The sequence below is a fragment of the Carlito syrichta genome, unplaced genomic scaffold (genome assembly GCF_000164805.1).
Source record: "Carlito syrichta isolate Samal-C Ts95f unplaced genomic scaffold, Tarsius_syrichta-2.0.1 Scaffold301936, whole genome shotgun sequence".
In the NCBI taxonomy this organism is placed as follows: domain Eukaryota; kingdom Metazoa; phylum Chordata; class Mammalia; order Primates; family Tarsiidae; genus Carlito; species Carlito syrichta.
In genome coordinates this window covers 405340-424663 of record NW_007246032.1, presented here as the reverse complement: position 1 = coordinate 424663, position 19324 = coordinate 405340, and the positions used below count along the sequence as shown (strand labels likewise).

Genomic DNA, 19324 nt, shown 5'->3' with positions numbered 1-19324 from the left:
TTCCAGCTACTTGGAAGGCTGAGGCTGAAGGATCGCCAGAGCCCAGCAGGTTGAGGCTGCGGTGGCCGGGAGTTGCCACTGCACTCCAGTCTGGGTTACGGAGTGAGACTCCAACTCTAAAAAAAAAAAAAAGAAGTTGGGGAGAAAATAACAGGCTACTCTGAGAAAGAAAAACAGGGTGTCCACTTCAGAACTGTAGTTGGTGAGGGTCTTTCTGAGCAGAGGCCATTTAGACAGAGCCCTAAATCTTCTCTGTGCAAGTGTGGGGTCAGGGGTGTTTCAGAAGGAAGAATTCAAAGCATGCCTTGGAGAATCTGAAAGAGTTCAGAAATTACTCAGAGTCAAGGTGAATCTGTTTCTTTTGGAAGTCACTAAACAGTATCTATATTTTCTTTCAAGCCCTTGGAAACAACACTGTGGGAGCTATGACCAGATTTCCACACTTGCTACCACCCCCACCCCCACCCCACCACTGGCCACAGATTTCTTCATTTTTGCCTATTTTTAAAGTAATACACGTTTAATGAAAAAATTCAGATCATATAAAAGCATGTGATATTCTCTTTAAAATGTATGCCCCAATGCCACCATCCCCTGAAGTACCATTATGAACCATTTATCTCATTTCAGATATTTTCTATAGATATAAAGTAATGTAACTTTTATATTAGGTGTCAGCAAACTTTTTCTGTAACAGGCCAGAAAGTAAATATTGTACTCCAGATGGTCTCTGTTGCCTCTGCTCAGCTTTGCTACTGAAATGCTAAAGCAGCCACAGAAAATACGTAAACAAAAGCTTTATTTACAAAACCAGCCAACCAGCAACCTGCAGGCTGTAGTTAGCTGATCCCTGTTCTATATGAATAAGATCACACCATATGTGCTAATCTGTAATCTGATGTTTTTATCCTTTGTGTCCAGCAATGGATCTTGGGCAACTTCCCATATCAGTATTCAAAGACTTGTGCTATTCTTTTTAAAGCCTACTTGTATTTCAGTGGAAGACTTTGGTCCAACCCTTATGACCAGTTCCTTACTGGTTGAATGTTTGAGTTGCTTCTGCCATTACAAAGCTTGGAAGTAGACCTCATCTATTAAGATCAAGGAGAAGCTGGTTCTTTTAATTTTCCCATTTTGGAGGGCTTGGGTTTTGTTTATTATTATCTTCATGATGTTTTAGTCATTTAGTGTTATCATTCACAGCTGAGCTCTGGTTTGGCTGACTGAAGACCTGATTTTGGTCTTAATTCTACCTCTGGATAACTGAATGACTTGGAAACCTCATTTGGCCTCTCTGATCACCGCATTCCTCATCTATAATCTGAACATGAGCATACCTGGTCCTGCTTTTTGCAGAGGGTATTATGAGACACAAATGGGATAACAGATTGGAAAGTGCTCTAGAAATTATGAAGTGATGTTCCTATGTAAGGGGCTATCATCATTATCATCATCCCTGTCATTATTAATAATGTGATAATGCTTGGGATGATGAGCTCATCTCCCTCTGACATGTGAGTAAATATAGAATAGTCTGCAGTTGGAATCAGTGATGTGGTTGTTGATTTTCCAAGCTTTGAAGTATTCAGACAAACAATTCAGCAGCCATTTATTAAACCTCTATTATGTGCCAGATAGGGTCAGCCACAGTGCCACATTCTGTGCTAGATGCCAGGGTTATGTGACGACTAAGTGATGGTCCCTGTCCTACAGAAGATCAGATCCTATTGAAAAGAAATACACTTACCCAACTTACCAGTGTAATATGAAGCATGCTGTAACCAGGGAAAGAAAAACAGAATTCTGCCACAGAGGCAGAAAGTTCAAGAAAGCACAAAGTTCAAGAAACCTGCTCAGAAAGAATGTCACTGAAAAGTATAGGAATTTGCCACACAATGAAAGGAAGAAAGGACATTCTGACATCTGTAATACTGAAGCTGGGTCCAATGCCAGGGGAGCAGCTACCCAAAAATACAGTTGCTTATATAAGGTAGAAGTTTATCATCCTTTCCGTAAAAGAAATCTGGGGGTTGGCATTCAGGAGTGGCAAGGAGCCTCCACCTGGGCCTTTTCTGCCTTCCCACTCTACCAGTGCTTGTCCCGGATCCCCTCCTTAAGGTTAGCTTGAATCCAAGATGGCGACTGAGCTTTCAGTCATCACATCTGACCTCTAGACTGGAGAGGAAGGGAGGGCCAATGAGCATTCTCTCAGCTGAGTCTACCTCCCTTAAGCAGCCCTCCTAGACGACCCATATGAATCCATGAAAGATATTTATGAAGTGCTTACCAGGTGCCAGGCACTGGAAGACAGCCGTGAACAAAATTGAAAAGCTGTCCTTCCAGAACCTATGTTCTAGTGAAGGAAGATAGAAGAAATAAGGTAAATACAGTGTAGATGAGAGAGTGCTAATTGTAGTGGAGAGAAATAAAGCAAAAGAGTGTGTCTGGGAGCGTTGGGGAGAAGAATATTGCATTTTTAAATAACTGCTCAGAGGGTGTCACTGAGAAGGGAATATTAGTAAGTTCTGAAAGTGTGAGAGAGGGAGCTGTGCAGATTGAGAAACATCCATGCACAGCAGCCAATATGGATGGATCAAAGTTTAAAAAGGGGCCACAGGAGCCGAGGTCATAGAGGGGATAATTAGAGAACACATATGTAGGGACTTAGAGGCCTCGAAGGATGATGTCTTTTATTCTGAGTGAGAGAGGAGGCTATTGGATTGTTTTCAGCAGATATATTCAACTTGTGTTTACATCTCTTTGGCCAGACCTAGCTGCCCAGAAAGCTGGGAAATGTGGAATTTAGCTTATGCCTTAAAGCTCTGGATAAAATCTGAGTTCCATTATTGAAGGATGAAGGAGAGAAATGGATATTGGGAATCATATCTAGTTCTGCCTCTTATGAGCTGTTTGAACTTGGTTTCAAGTTACTTAATTTCTCTGAACTTCAAATAAAACTTAACCCACTTTAAGTTTATAAAAAGAAATGGTGGGCCAGGCACTGTGGCTCATGTCTATAATCCCAGCACTTTGGGAGGCAGAGGCGAGAGGAGCGCCTGAGCTTAGGGGTTCGAGACCAGCCTGGGCAACTTGGTGGCAACTTGGCAAGACCTTGTCTCTACAATAAATAAAGAAATTAGCCAGGCATGGTGGTGCATGCCTGTGGTTCCAGCAACTTGGAAGACTGAAGCAGAAGGATCATCTGAGTCCAGCAGGTCAAGACTGTACTCCAGACTGGGCGACAGAGTGAGACTCCAACTCAAAAAAAAAAAGGGGACTGGTGAAAGGTGAAACATAAGACATGGTGACAGGTCTGCTAGGTGAATGGCCGTTTTCTAGGTCCTACTTGAGTTTAAATGCAGTAGTACTCCACTGCTGCTCCCTCCTCAGCTGTGGCCAAAGACTTAAAGAATAGGATGGTCATAATGGCTCACATGCAAGAGGCAGAATCATAGACTCTCAGAATTTCATCCCATCAGTCATCCAGCTGATTGGCAGCTGAGTGACAACCTCAGGCAGTGGCTGCCTCCTGTGTGGGTAGTCTAAAAGGTACCCAGGTGAGAAGGACTGCCCTTGGCAAAATTCCTCCTGAGCCGTTCATCTCTTATAAATGAGGTCTGATCCCTTCTGTTCCTGCTCTTTGCCCCTGAGCTCCGTTTCTGAGTCCTCTGCAGAGACTGTCAGCATGTCTCTGCCAGCCCCTATCTCTAGACCTCTCTGTTGCCCCATACTCTCCTCCCCATACTCCCCTCCCCTCCTACCCCACAGCATAGCCTCCAGGACTAATCGAAACCTTATACTCAGTCACATCTCTGTTGCACTGCCTGGCCTCCGCTGTGCCCTGTCACTGCCTAGACCTGGTAACAGTCCTCTTAACCATCAGTTATCTTAGAATAAAGAGCACTGAGGAAAGACAATAATGGACAGAAGTGAACATTGGCTCCAAAGTGCTGCTCGGAGTTTCCAGCTGTTGGTTAGGGATGCTGTAGAGTGTCCTTCTCCAGAGATGTGGAGCCCTGGCTAGTACTCCCAGTTCTGGAACATTGCCAAGTACAGCCATGTCTGGTGCAGAGTGACAGAGCAGATGATTGTTAGGCACGTCCATGGTGGCAGTGGTTGGACACATACAATACCCAGGGCAAAATGCTGGGAGGCTATTTTGGAAACCTCATCTTATCCCAGAAAGTGGGTAACCCAACCCAGATGTGGAAGTAGGTACTTCCTCCCTGGATCTAAGTATTTGGTACCTATTCACTCAGAAGTGTCTGCAACAGACAAATATGACTGGGGCTACAGAGTAGATGCCAGTTTTACCTTCTCAACCAGCAGCATGGACGAGGCAGAAGAAAGAGGAAGAGAAAGAACAGTCTCCAAAGACAGACCATCTGCTCTGCTTCAAGGCGGGAGACCAAAAAAAAAAATGAGAAAGGCCAGGCATGGTGACTCACACCTGTACCCCAGCACTAAGGGAAGCTAAGGCAGTATAATCACTTGAGACCAGGAGTTTAAGACCAGCCCGGGCAACATAGCAAGACCTTGTCTCTAAAATTTTTTTTTTAACTAGCCAAGTGATGGCTTGTGCCTCTAGTCCCAGCTACTCACTTGACCCAGGAGTTGGAGGTTACAGTGAGCTATGATCTGCACCCTGACCTGGGCAATAGAGTAAGACCCTTCCTCAAAAAACAAAAATAGAAAAGCTGAGGAAGTCTGCCATGCTGAGTGTGAGTGGGGTTGGTCAAAGATGAGCAAAAGGATGGACTGTGCCTAAGCACTGACCTCTATCACAGTGGCCCTGCCTGCAGCTTAGATGTGGACCAGAAACAGTCAGCTTTCACCAGTCAGAGCAACACATACTTCCCTTGGGGAGGAATGAGTAGGGGGTTGAGAGAGGACCCCAAAGGTTTAGCTGGAGCTTCTTACTCTGTGGGTCCAGGCAAAAATGTGGGGAGAGGGAGAGAAATTTCCTTATTTAATGTGATTTCCAGCCTTCATTTTCTAACCAAATTTAGAGAAGTTTCTAGATCTGAGGGGAATAGGACCAACAATCTCGAACTCCCCACAACCCCCCTACCCCCGGGTCCTCTGTGGCTAATAAATTCAGGTTCCCCCCATGGGTGCTGTGTCATAGGGACAGGCTACTAACAAGCCCTCTGTGTGTGTCCATGTGTTTGTTTTTCTTTTTCCCAGAAAACCCACGGGAGTCATGTTTTGATCCTGGGTCCATCAAGAATGGCACGCGAGTGGGGTCCGACCTGAAGTTGGGCTCCTCTATCACCTACTACTGCCATGGGGGCTATGAAGTTGAGGGCTCCTCCACTCTGAGCTGCATCCTGGGGCCAGATGGGAAGCCGGTGTGGAACAATCCTCGGCCAGTCTGCACAGGTGGCAGGAGCCGTGGGCGGGAGGGGCCTGAGGAATGAGGGCATGCCGGAGACAGAAAGGGCTGTTCCTTAAGGGTGACTCAAAGAGAAGGAGAAGGGGCCATGGTCCTCACGCGTGCTCCTCCAGCAGGGCCTGCCAAACTTGGGAATGCAGTGGATGAATGGTTCATAATTCACCAGGCATGCAGTCCCTGTCAAGGTGTCATCTCAGATCACATGGCATCCACATCCCCATTCAGATAGATGCTCATATTCTCAATGAGGCCCCAAGACATGCCACACCAAGGAGAAGGGAGTTTAACAGTGGCCCTGGACTTGTTCTTGGGCCTAGGGAAAATCACTGAGAGATGGGACATGTCAAAGGAAGGCCAGTGGAGTAGGCTAACTCCAGGTGAGGGTCTGGCTTAGCCACAGGGCCCTAACAAGAGGGATAGGAATGAGTTTCAGAACTTCAAGAGCATGGTGACCACCCAAGAGGAAAAACCCAAGGAGACCCCTTTGGTCCCTGTCAAGGTGTCATCTCAGATCACATGGCATCCACATCCCCATTCAGATAGATGCTCATATCCTCAATGAGGCCCCAAGACATGCTATACCAAGGAGAAGGGAGTTTAACAGTGGCCCTGGACTTAGGGACAGGGACTTAGGTGAGAGGGGTAGTCTCTGAGGCTCAACCTTGTGGAAAATGGGCACTGTGGATGGGAACAGAAGGTAGTTGGGTCACAGGGGCTGTCTGCTTCCAGTGGACTTAGCTGGGGAAGCTCCAGCTCCCTACTCATGCAGACACTAACTACGCAGGTGCAGACATCAGTCATGAGTACCAGGTCACTTCTATGACACACTTGTAAATAGAAGCAGTTCTTAATGTGCTCCCCAAGGCTGTGCCTTCAGGGACTGATGCCAATGTTAATAGTTAGAGGGCAAGGACTGACATCTGCCCAAGGGAACCCTTGATAGCATCAGGGTGAGTTTCAGGCCGTATTCCAGTCTGGGGTTGCAGAGCAAGGAAGTGTTCTCAGAATTTTCTTTCTCCAAGTTAGTGGCCACCCATGTCAAGGCAGTCCCACCAGAGCCAGAAGATCAGGTTGGGAACGGAACAGAGGATGGATGGCTGGTGAGAGGCCCACATGGTGACCTGGCCCTCTATGTCTGATTTCTCTTTCAGCCCCCTGTGGGGGACAGTATGTGGGTTCAGACGGAGTGGTCTTGTCCCCCAACTATCCCCAGAACTACACCAGTGGACAGATCTGCTTGTATTTTGTCACCGTTCCCAAGGACTATGGTATGAATTTTTGTTGTTACTTGTATATTTTCTGATGCCTGACCCTCATTCCAAATTGAACAAATCCTCAGGCCCTTCCCCACCCTCCAGTCCCATTGTGGGAAGAGCAGCAGTCTCCCAGGCAGGACATCTGAGTGCTGAGGCTCTGAAACATGCCGCAGAACACATTCCTGACACAGAGGAAAGAAGAGCACACATGGATCCAGCTGGAACTAAGGGCATGTAGTTGGTGAAGAACTAGCCAGGACAGAGGGAACGCAAGGTGCCCACGGGGAGCTACCCAGTATGGCCCAAATCTGAATGGAGAGGCCACAGGCCCAGGCCTATTGACAGGCCAGGGGCAGTGGCTAAGGGGCAGGAGAGAGGAAAGGAATGGGGATGGGACTGGGCTTGAAAGTGCAGGTGAAAGAGACCAGGAGCCACAGCATTCTGGCGTCCCTTCTGAGAGCCACAGCCTTGCCCTGGAGCTATAGCTAGCATGAGCTAGAAAAAAGCGAGGAGCAGGCCAGTGCCCTGAGAAGACAGAGGACTCTCCGGATTACAAGAGATGATGCAGGCAGAGAGAACCAAGCTCATGACCTGGTTGGTACTGGGGACATTCAAGACCTGCCAACCCTACATGCATTCAAGAAGATGCAAGGCAACCAGGTGGCCAGCCTGGCTTTCTCCTTAGACCTCCTCTTCATAGGAGAACTAGCAACTAACATGGTTAAACACGGTTGGTGTTGGGTGTGGCAAAGGGCATCAGTATGTCCTGCCCACTTAGAAGAGGCTTGGGGAGCATGCAGAGAGCTGGATGCCTGTTCCCCAAGATAGGATGGGTGAGCGTGAGGCAAGGCTTGATTCTTGAGCCACTCGCCAAACCTTTAGTGAACATCTTTTGGGGGAATGCACTCTGCCTGGGCCTATGCTACAGATACAGGAGAGTCGTGTTCCTACCCTCAATATATTCCCCATCCCGCCATCACCCACAGTTCCAGCCATCATACACCACTCCTGCCCCAGCACCTGCACACGTATGTGGGTGTGTACCCACCTCTCAATATACTTAGGTGGCAGGAGCTTTAGACCTGCAGGATCACAGTTAGAAAAGTCCTGAAAGGTTTTCCAAACTATCTGCTATCTAGAGCAGGATCCTTCCCAATTGGGCATGCAGATTGTGTTTGAATTCTTCCAGTGATAAGGAGCTCAAGCCTCTGCAAGCAACAAACCCCAAGGCTGACCAAGGCATTGGGCAGAAACCTGTATATGGAGATCTGTCCCAAGCTGCTTCTCCTTGCCAATGATGCTGAGCCCAGGGATTAGGGACAGGCTTTCCTCTGTGTCTGGATGACTTCACCCCCAGTGCAGGTGTCAGCTATGGCATGATCCTCTGAGAGATTTTTCTTTGATTTCCTATCTAAAATGACCTACCTCACCCTATCATTCTATCCCATCATGCCCAGAACTTAACAGTATCTGAAATTTTCTTATCTGTTTTTGCTTAAGTGTTTGTTTGCATGCTGAGTTTTTGTTGTTGTTTTTTACTGTCTCTTTCCATTAGAATTACACTCTGTCCTATTCACCACTAAAGGGGAGACCATGGACTCCCCTGCCACCAGCCTTAACTCAGTGCCTATTTTTAGGGTGGGGAAATGTGCTTTTCCTCCTGCTCCTCTACCCATGAGCTGAGAGTTAAGAATCTCTTATGCCATTCACTGTCATGCTCAGCATTGCAAATGTATTATCAGACAATCAGCTCCATAGCTTGAGTCCATCTCTGCCTTGACATGTGCATGTGCACACACCCACACACCACATATACCACAACACACAATATACATATAAACATCATACAACATATGAATCACATACAACACACAGCATATGCATGCACGACACATGCATGCACATATGCAACAAAACATACACATCTAACATATACACACACAACACATGCATATACAGCATATACAATATAACAGACAACATATGTACACATACAATAATACATAACACATGCAACATGCGTGCAACACACACAATACATATGCACAGCACATATACATACCCACACAATACACGTGTACACGAAAAACAAAACAGAAAAGAAAAATAAAATTATGGACTTCACAGATTTGGATGGATTTGGAGTCTATAATAGTGATTTATCATAGAAACAAAGAACGTAGTACTGCATGTTCTCACATAACCCTGAACATTTAGTAACATAATACTATAAGAAAGGGATTGGCAGTAGCCGGAAACTGCCAAGGGGGGAGGGGGGCCACATAATATTAATAAGGGTCCCTGATCTCAAACCAGACAAATTGGGGACCAAAGGGAGACCCAAACTTTACCTGTATGATGACCACTTGTGTACCTAATCCTGAATTGTACCCTAAGTCTTTAAAATAAAATAAATAAAAAAAAAAACAGATGCACACAATATATACAATACATACCACAATACAATATGCATATGCAACACACAACATATATGCATGACACATGCACACACCACACATTCATATACACAAGATACATAAACAACACATGAACATGGGCATAACCATATAACACACAACACATAGCACCCACAATATATACAACATACACAACACACGCATACATCCTACTTAGCACACGCTCAAGGCTCTGAGCCAAAGTAGAGAAGGGTTGACCCTGATTCTTTTCCTCAGATGCACCAGGCCAACTGGGAGAGCCATGCGGGCAGAACGAGTTGGGGCTGCTGTTGGATAGCTAAATAAGAACCATGCCCACTGGGGCCCAGGAGTGATCCCAGCCCCTCCAGCAGGGACTGGTAAAGAGAAATGGGCTGAGGAAAGCCCACGCAATGTATAGCTGGTGACCAGAATGCCAAATACCATCAAATGGCAGGGCTCTTAGCTTTCTCTGATCAGGACTTGGGAGTGCTGTGTCTTTTCAGCCAGCCCTGCTCCCCAAACGAACTGAGTGGTCTTGGAGAACTCAACCTCTGAGCCTCAGTTTCTTGTCTACAAAACATGGGTAATATCTGAAAGAGTCATGGTCAGAGAAGATGATGTACATGCCAAGGGTGATACCTGGCACCCAGTAGGTAATTAATAGATGCCATCTTCCCTCTGCCCTCTGGGCTTTACAGGAGGGAAATGAGGTGGATCTATTGGCTTCTTAGGCAGCTATTCCTTCCCCGGGAGCAGGCTGCCACTCACCACCCTTGTTCCTCTTAACTGTGGGAGATCTTGTATCCAAGGGCTGCCCAAGTAAGAGAGAACATGGGGTCCCGCAATCACATGGAAAATGGGGGATGGTAGTAAAAGCTCTTTCATGGCCTGGAATAGCTGTGACAGCTGCTATCTGGGAAAGGAACAGAATTAGCTGAGTGCCACCTCCACTAGCCCGACCTTTGGGTGTGGTCCTCAGTATTGTCTAGACCCATGTGGAGGCCAGCCTAGGCCTTTGCAGTTTCCCGCCTTCCTATGCCCGGGGGTTCGGCCATTGTGCTCATCGGCTAGTAGAAAGGTTCAGCAAGAAGTTGGTCTGAGAACCAGCCACTTCTCCAGGGTTGCCCTCCTCCTGGCCTGGTCCCCCAGCCTCCCTCCCCACTCCTTGCTCCCAGCATGCCTGCCCCATCTTCCACGCTGAGATTTCCACATGTGTCTCTTCCACAGTGGTGTTTGGTCAGTTTGCCTTCTTCCACACGGCCCTCAACGACGTGGTGGAGGTGCATGACGGTCACAGCCAGCACTCTCGGCTCCTCAGCTCCCTCTCAGGCTCCCACACAGGTATCCAGGGCTTGGCCAGCGTGGGGGTGGGGTGGATAGGGGTCATCATGGCCAGCTGAAAGGAAGGCGGCCCTAGAAGCACTGCATGGCCGCAGATGGGTGAGCACAGCTCTGTGTTTGTCTTGCTGTGGTACTGTCTACAACACAGTGGCCAGCTCCTGAGAGCCACACAGAGCAGGGACCTTCAGAAGCCACCTTCACTCACGTTGTGTCTACACCGCTCCCGTGTGGTGTAGCATTCTCTCGGTTTCTATTCAGATCCAGCATTTTTTTTCTAATTATAAATGTATTATATTTTCACTGTAGAAAACTTAAGGACAAAACAAAATAATTTTATGGAGAATTAAAATAAAAACCACCCAGAAAGAGCCACTGAAAACATGCAGTGTATTTCCTTCCAGTCTTTGTCTACTTAGACTTAATCCTTTACATATTTTATTGAACAAACCAATATACATATTTTATTGAAATATTCACTGTGAGCTTTTCTCTGTCATTTTTTCCTTCTAGAATAGGATTTTTAAATTCTGCATAGTAGTCTCACATATAGTTATTTAAAATTTATGTGATGAATTCTCTGTTGAACATTTAGATTGTTTCTAATGTTTCACTCTTATGAATAGTAATTCACTATTATACATATATCTTTATACATATCTCTGCCTGTTACCTTAGAATATCTAAAAGTAGAATTGCCAAGTTAAAGGATATGTGGGATCTTTAAGGCTTTTTATACAGATTGTCAAATATCTATTTAGAAAGATCTCACCACTTTGTTCCCCAACATTGAATGAGGATGTGTTGTGTTCTCACAAAAGCCAGGTAATGAAAAAACAAAAGCATCATCAGTTTCAAAGTGAAAATGATATCTCACTTTCTAATTTGCCTTGTTTTATTACTAGTTAGGTCAACCTTTTTATATGTTGATTGGCCCACACATTTTTTATTTGTTAATTTGTGTTGATTTTTCTGATCGCACATATTTCCTTATTTATTGAATAGTGGTCCTTGTTATTATAAGCTATATATATTATATGCTGTAAAAAGTCCTCCTTTCCAGTTTGTTCTTTGTTATATAATTTTCTTCAGGGTGCATTAATGCAGAAAATATAAGTTTATCTTGATATCAAATCTATCAGTGTTTTCTTCTTTAGTTTTCTCCTTTGCTTTTATGCTGGTCAAATAAATATTCTTTTGTGTTTTCTTTTACTTCTTAGTTTTATTGTATTGCTTTAATACCTTTGAAATTTACTTTGATTTATTATTTGATATAGGAACTATTCTTTCAAATATAGTTTATCAGTTGTCCTATAAGAATTTTCAAAATACCAGATTTACATATACTAAATTTTTATGAAGTTAAGTGTCTGTCCCTAAACTTATCTATTTCCTCTAAGTATCTGTCTATTCTTGTATTAGTTTTAATTATTATAACACTATAATAGTGTTTATTAAAATAATACTTTTAAACATATGGTACTGTAAGACCCTATAGTCATTCTTTGTTTTGAATTTTTAATTCTTGCTTAATTTTGCCTCTGAATAAAATTTAGAAATATTTTGTCAAGTTAAAAACATTGCATCAGCCGGGCTCGGTGGCTCTTCCTGTAATCCCATGCCTTGGGAGGCTGAAGTGAGTGGATTGCCTGAGCCCGCGGGTTCAAGACCTGCCTGGGCAACTTGGTGAGACCTCATCTTTACAATAAGTCAAAAATTAGCCGGGCGTGGTAGCGCGCCTGTAGTTTCAGCTACTTGGAAGGCTGAGGTGGAAGGATCGCCAGAGCCCAGCAGGTCGAGGCTGCAGTGGCCGGCCTGCACTCCAGTCTGGGCGACAGAGTGAGACTCCAACTCAAAAATTAAAAAAAAAAACATTGCATCAAAATGTTGACCGGGATTTCATAAAACTAATAGATTAATTTGCCAGGCTCGGTGGCTCAGCCTGTAATCTCACGCCTTTGGGAGACTGAGGTGAGTGGATTGCCTGAGCCCGCAGGTTTGAGACCCACCTGGGCAGGCGAGACCTCATCTCTACAATAAAATCAAAAAATTAGCCAGGCGTGGTAGCACGCGCCTGTAATTCCGGCTACTCAGAAGGCTGAGGCGGAAGGATCGCCGGAGCCCAGCAGGTCGAGGCTGCGGTGGCCGGGAGCGGCCACTGCACTCCAGTCTGGGCGACAGAGTGAGACTCCAACTCAAAAAAAAAGATTAATTTGAAGATAACTCACATTTTTATAAAACTAACTCCTCTCCCATCCCGGAACATGGTATGTCTCTCCATTTATTTATCTGTGGCAGCCTTGAGGAGGTTGCTGTAATTTTCATTTAGGCAGAAATCATTTTCTATTAACTTTATTTCTAGATATTTTGTGGAGATTTTGGTAGCTGCTGTCTTTCCCTCCCTTCCCCCGTTACGTTTTTTTAACTGGTCTTTGCTAGTATATTCAAAGACTGACATTTTTGGCATATTCATTTTGTAAAGTCATTGAACTCTTCATGACAGTGCTGACACCGCCAACTCATTCTCCTGGCTCCTCTAGGCAAGAAGCAATATTCGCTGCAAATAAATTGTCTCATTATCTTATCTCCTCTTTTTCAGTAGTTTTTCGTTTATTTTCTTCCAGGGTTATTGGTCTACTCAGGTGTATTACTCTAATATTAATGTTGCTATTTTATCTTTTAGTAAAAACCCCATTTCATAGTTTTCTTTAAATTTAGCAACATGGCTTGTATAATATACTATGATGATGTGCAGTCGCCTTTGTTTTGTCAACTTTCATACTTGTGATTATATTCCTGCCTTTATTATGCTGAATACCGCGTTCATTGTCCTCTTTTGTCTCAGCTGTACCAGATGTTTTGTGGTTTTGTGGGTTTTGTTGTGTTTTTTTTTTTTAGTTTTTATTGCTCCAGTTTATCAATTTTCTGTAGGTTTGTCGTTGTTATTTTCTGATTAACCTCTGCCTTTATTTCATCATTTCCTTCCTCCTTTTTTTCCTTCAGATTATTTTGTTCTAACTTCTTGACTCGAGAGCTTTGTTCATTATTTCCTCTGTGTAATAAGGAACATGTTTACAATGATGTGTTCACCTCTAAGCATAGTTTTGGCTTCATGCCATGAATTTTGATATGTACTGTTTTCATCATCATTACTTTCTAAATAGCCCGTGATAGTGTTGTTTGCTCTTTTTGCCCAAGAGTTGGTTAAGAATGTCTTTTCTTTTCCCCTAAGAACATGGATTCTGTTCTTGTTGCATTTAACTTTTATGTTAATTTCTATTTTTATTGCCATGTGGTTAGAGAATGTGGCTTGTACCATTTCTACTTTACAGATTAAATGAGGTCTTCTCAGTGCCAAGGACTTTTTTTTAATTCCCTAAATATCTAGGAAAAATGTATGTTCTCTGTGGGGTAGAGAAGTGAGAAGGGACAAGGGCAGGCTGCACAGTCACACTAGCCAGGCCCTGATCTTAGCTCTCCTACTTGCTATTGGGCACAGTACTCTACCTCTCTGAGTCTCAGTTTCCTCATCTATAAAATGCAAAGAGCAAACGTTCTACCTCCTAGAGTTATTGGTGGGAATGAATGAGCTTTGTACTAGCTATTGGATCAGCCTTACTCAATTTTGTTGTTCAAATCTATTATATCAGTGGATTCTCAACCAATTGATTTTTCAATACCACCACCCCACACATACATACCCAACCAAGAGTGTAAATCAAGATCTTCAGGGATAGGATGTGTTTTCCAAATCTCTTGATTGATTGATTGATGATAACGATAGATATAAGTATAGATATAGATATAGAATATAAGTATAGGTAAAGGTCCAAGAAGTAATATGAAATAGGTATAATTTAGGACCTAATCATGAATATGCTTTTAGATAGATAGATAGATAGATAGATAGATAGATAGATAGATAAAGATATAGATATAGATATATAGATACAGGTATATAGGACCAATAAAAAGATAGATAGATATAGATAGATAGATGTATAAGACCTATAAATATCAGTATCAGTATTCTCAGAGGGTCCCTTATTCCTCCCTGGGAGAAACACTGATAATGAGCTGCCAGTACTAATGGGAGTGAACTGTGTCCCTGACCCTGAAGTGTGTTGGGGAAAAAAGAAGCTTACAGATCACTACTCAACAATCTTCATTTTGTTTTTGTATTTGATATGGCAATGATTGTGAATGTTGCATTAAAATATCTTCCACTACAATTGTGATATTTTGTTGTTTTCTTGTGTTTCTAACAATTTTTGTAGCTGTGTTTGCCTGATATATCTTCCGTAATTTTCTCCAGGAGTCTTTTACTTTGAAGAAGATTATCTATTTATTTTACAAGTGAAATGTTTGATCTGATCTCTGTCATCTTGTTTTGTTATTTCTGGGCTTTTGTTTGGGTTGTTTTGATTTTGCTTCCTTGCTTTTCCATTCATACCTGACCCATTGCTAATTTCCAAGTTTTTCTTGGCATATTTGGACTTTTATATTGATGTTATTAGTAATTATTTTTTAAATTATAGGCATCTTACCCAGTAACAAGTTTTTACATTTGCATTTTGTTTTGTTACTTCATTAACAATAGTTATCATACTTTCCTGGTTGCATTTATCTCTGCAAGGTCTTGAATTTCCTACTTTTTTTTTTCTTTTTTCAGTAGGGCTTATAACTGCAGTACTTTCTGTCACCTTGTATGTATGACAATGCCTTCCTTTGGCTGTATGATATAAATGACAACTTGATTGCAAATCAAATTATGGGTCACAAACTTTATCTTTCAAAACTGCAGTAATTGTTTCACTCTATTTTAACATTAATATTACAGACAAATTGGGGTCCAACCTGATTCTTTGTCCTTGTCGGTAACCTATGATTTTCGGTCTATATGATTTTCATATTTTTTCCTTATTTTTGAAAGTTAAAAACTGACTAGGATGTGTTGTGATAGAGGCCTCTCTTCACTAATTAGATCTTGCACTTGGGAAATACTTCGGTCTGAACCACAAGTCTTAGGAAAAATATCTTCTTTCTCAAATGATTTTTTTTCTCCTTCAATTTCTCTGTCATCTTTCTCTGGAATTTCTGATATATGCATATTGGGGTTTTTTTCATCTGTCTTCCATGTCACTTTTCATTTCTCTCATTATTTTAATCTCTTTATTCTTTGTCTATGGATTCTGGGAGAACTCTCCAAATTTCATCTCCACTTCATTGTTTAATTTCTGTGGAAGGCAACAGCCTTGCACTAGCTTTTCTCATCTCTTTGTAGCCTTTATTGATCACAGAGCCTTTCTCCTCTGACTTCACAGATGCAATGCTAGATTTAATCTTGTGACAACCATGACTGAACACCTTCTGAGATTTTTGCCTGTTCTTTGTTGTAGTTCATATAAAAATATTCGCTTTGAGTTCTCAAAGTGTTCTTTCTTAAAACTTTGAAATCTTTTATAATGGCCAGTACTGTCCCATGGCGGGGGAGGCCTGTCCAGGGCTGAGGCTTCTATGGGTTCTGTGAGAGATCACTAGGGTCCCAATCCACATCTGTCAGGTCAAATGTGCACATCCATTGGAAGGAGCAGCTAGAGATGGTGGTGATAACAAAGGGAAGCTTTGTCTTTTCTTTTTTTTTTTTTTGCTTTTGCAGCCAGAAGTAAGTCAAGGCAATGACTGCTGGTCAGGCTGAGACATCTGGGTCACACGTACATCTAAGCTTGCTTTGCAGAAGGCTCTCCTCTCCCATGGTCAGTAGCAGTGCCCCTTGGTGGGTCCCAACTCTAGCTCTCACCATAGTGGAGATGGAGCCTGGTTCTCTGTAACCTCTACTATCCTTCTGAGAGTGGGATCTAGGGTTCCTAAGGCTGCTGAGGGGCAGCATGCAGAGTGACTATCCCACTGCCTCTCCCCATGTTCACCCTGGACTCTCTGTCAGACCAAATGCTTGCATCCATTGAATGGAGCAGCTAGAGATGGCAGTGATAACTGGAGGTTATCACTCTCATCTGGAGGTCCTGTTGCTGCTGTCTCTCCCCTGGCCTATCTGTATCACACCAAGGCAGAGGTGCATCTTTATCTTCTGCCACATAGGCTGCCAGCCTCCCTAGCTGCCCGTGCCTGTGCAGGTTTCCCCCCAATTTGCATGTTCGTGGTCAGGTGGCAGTGTGTCCTGGTTTGCCTAGGACAGTCCCAGCTTTTACTGGTTTTCCCACGTAGTTATTGGTAGTACTTCCTTTGACTCTTGGAATATCCTAGTATGAGCAGTAAATTATGTAATCACTCTGGTCATTGATCATTGCACAGTTTGGGGAGAAGGGGTGTCTGGGAAAGGCCAGTTGCTCTCAGATGATCACATCATCTTCCTTCCCAGAAGCTGGCATCATTTTTTAAAAGTTAGATTGATGTCAGTTTTCCATGTAAATCACTAGTCAGCTCAGTAACAGTTGCTCTCTCCGGCCCTGTGGCTCAACACATCTTCAGCAGTTTTCTCTTTTCCGGCAGGTTATTTAATCTTTCTGAACCTCTCTTTCCTGCTTTATTAAATGAGGGTACTGAACTCTGCCATGTCAACCTCACACTGACCACATGTCAAGTTAAGACTGTGAATGTAAAAGGCTTCTATAAAATTTAAGTTGTGAAGTGCAGTGAAAATGTGAGATTTTGGCCAAGCATGGTGGCTCACATCTGTAATCCCAGTATTTTCAGAGGCCAAGGCAAGAGGATTACTTGAGCCCAGGAGTTCAAGAACAGCCTGGACAACATAGCAAGACCTCATCTCTACCAAAAAATGTAAAAAATAGTCAAGTGTGGTGGTGCACATCTGTAGTCCCAGATACTCAGGGTGTTGAAGTGGGAGGATTGCTTGATCCCAGGAGGTTGAGGCTGTGGTGAGCTGTGATGATGCCACCAAACTCCAGCCTGGGTGACAGGGTGAGACTCCAACTCAAAAAGAGAGAGAGAGATTTTATTTTAGAAAGAACTGAATGTGGAAGGAACTGCTATATGGATTATCAGCAGCCCCTCCTTCCTGGCTGGGATTTTTTCTGCTGGACCAGACTGCTGGATTCATTTGTCTTTCTCTCCTCCTCGCCCCTTATCTCGGCAGGAGAATCGCTGCCCTTGGCCACCTCCAATCAAGTTCTCATTAAGTTCAGTGCCAAAGGCCAAGCGCCAGCCAGGGGCTTCCACTTTGTCTACCAAGGTATGCAGGACGTGGGCGCAGAATGGGAAGGTGATCTCAATTCTTAAGTGACTAGCTGGGGGTGCTGGTGACCAAGAGAACAGGGATCTTTGATCTCTAGTCTGAGCCTCTTTCTCTGCTCAGCTTGGGGCAGTTACTAGTTTGTGGACAATTCCCTGAAGATTCAGTTGAAGTTTACATATTCACTTACCCAACAGACATTTCGTAGACAAAGCTCTGAATGAGGAAGGGAATCAGAAATGGAAAGCTAATGTGTTTCCCTCCTGCTCCCTGCCCACTAGGGTACAGGCTCACACTACCTCTCATGGTTTCCAGAAGCCATGCTATAACATTGTGTATCCAACTATATTTCAGTAAAATGAGCATTATCCTAGATAGCTGCCAGCCTCTTCTCTAAGGGAAAGTGCCCAGAGCCTCTCAGGGTCCCATCCAGACTGCCTTTGTTCCGATCCCATTGTGTGTCCTTTCCTGGGCCAGTTTCTAGAGAGGTGAGGCCTGCCCCTCAATGCCCTTGTCCAACCCTGCAGCGGTGCCTCGAACCAGCGCCACACAGTGCAGCTCTGTTCCGGAACCACGCTATGGCAAGAGGCTGGGCAGTGACTTCTCAGTGGGGGCTGTCATCCGTTTCGAATGCAACTCCGGCTATGCTCTGCAAGGGTCCCCAGAAATTGAGTGTCTCCCTGTGCCTGGGGCCTTGGCCCAGTGGAATGTCTCGGCACCCACGTGTGTGGGTGAGTACCTGGACAACCAGGACTGGGGGAGGGGGCCCAGCAAACAGTCCTTTCTCCCTCAGGGAGGCAGCAAGTCCCAGCAGAGACCCCAAGGCACACAGCAGACCCTTCCCACCAGCATAACTTAAGAAGGATGTGCCATTCAGGCCAAATACCCAGTCCCGTGGGCTGGGTGTAAAGGTAGCCGGGGGGGCTGGGAAAGGGACATGTGTGCAGGCAGGAGCCAGGGTCCCTGAAGGAGGGTTGCATGGGGAGAAGTCATGGAGGAGGCCAAAAATAGACCAAGAAGATGGGACAGAGGACATAAAGGGAGAAGCTCCAAGCAGAGGCTGGGGAACCCTGAGGGAGGAGTTGGCGTAGGGAGGCTCCCATGGGGGAATCACAGAGGCAACTAGGAGCCTCTGACCAGAGCCATCTCTCTGCCCAGTGCCATGTGGAGGCAACCTCACTGAGCGCAGGGGCACCATCCTGTCCCCCGGCTTTCCGGAGCCCTACCTCAACAGCCTCAACTGTGTGTGGAAGATTATGGTCCCAGAAGGCGCTGGCATCCAGGTAGGTTCAAGGAGGTGCCTTGGTCAGGCAGGCGGCCGCCTACAGGTGCAGCTGTTGCCAAGCTCTGAACCAGAGTGAGCCGGGAAGAGACAAATCAGTCCTGTCCCTGACCCTGTGGCTGAGGAGGCTCAGTCCAAGTGTGGAGGTGTGGCCCACACACAGAAAAACACAAGCGCTCATGGGCCCAGGGGTTTCCCCTAAAGAAGGAGATGGGTGACTCGGGAAGGAGATGTGGGTGTTGGCCCAGGCCAGCAGGAGAGGCTGGAAGAAGGGCCTAGAGCTGAGATGCACATATTGGGGCGGATTCATGGGAAATGTTTCGCAAATGGCTGGAGAGGCTGTTCTTAAGACTGTGGGGAGCAAAAGGCAAGACGTTACTGATAAGAGGAAGGAGCAAACCACCA

The 19324-nt window shown here is 44.6% G+C and overlaps 1 protein-coding gene across 1 annotated transcript in view; it reads left to right on the top strand.

Moving 5' to 3' along the window:
* Nucleotides 1-19324, top strand: part of CSMD2 (CUB and Sushi multiple domains 2) — a 169832-nt gene that overhangs the window by 40053 nt on the left and 110455 nt on the right. Inside the window, exons 6-11 of the mRNA XM_008055741.2 lie at nucleotides 5188-5382; nucleotides 6547-6663; nucleotides 10317-10430; nucleotides 17542-17637; nucleotides 18165-18368; nucleotides 18796-18920. Of these exons, the coding sequence (XP_008053932.1) occupies nucleotides 5188-5382; nucleotides 6547-6663; nucleotides 10317-10430; nucleotides 17542-17637; nucleotides 18165-18368; nucleotides 18796-18920 (851 nt within the window). The remainder of the gene's footprint in view (nucleotides 1-5187; nucleotides 5383-6546; nucleotides 6664-10316; nucleotides 10431-17541; nucleotides 17638-18164; nucleotides 18369-18795; nucleotides 18921-19324) is intronic.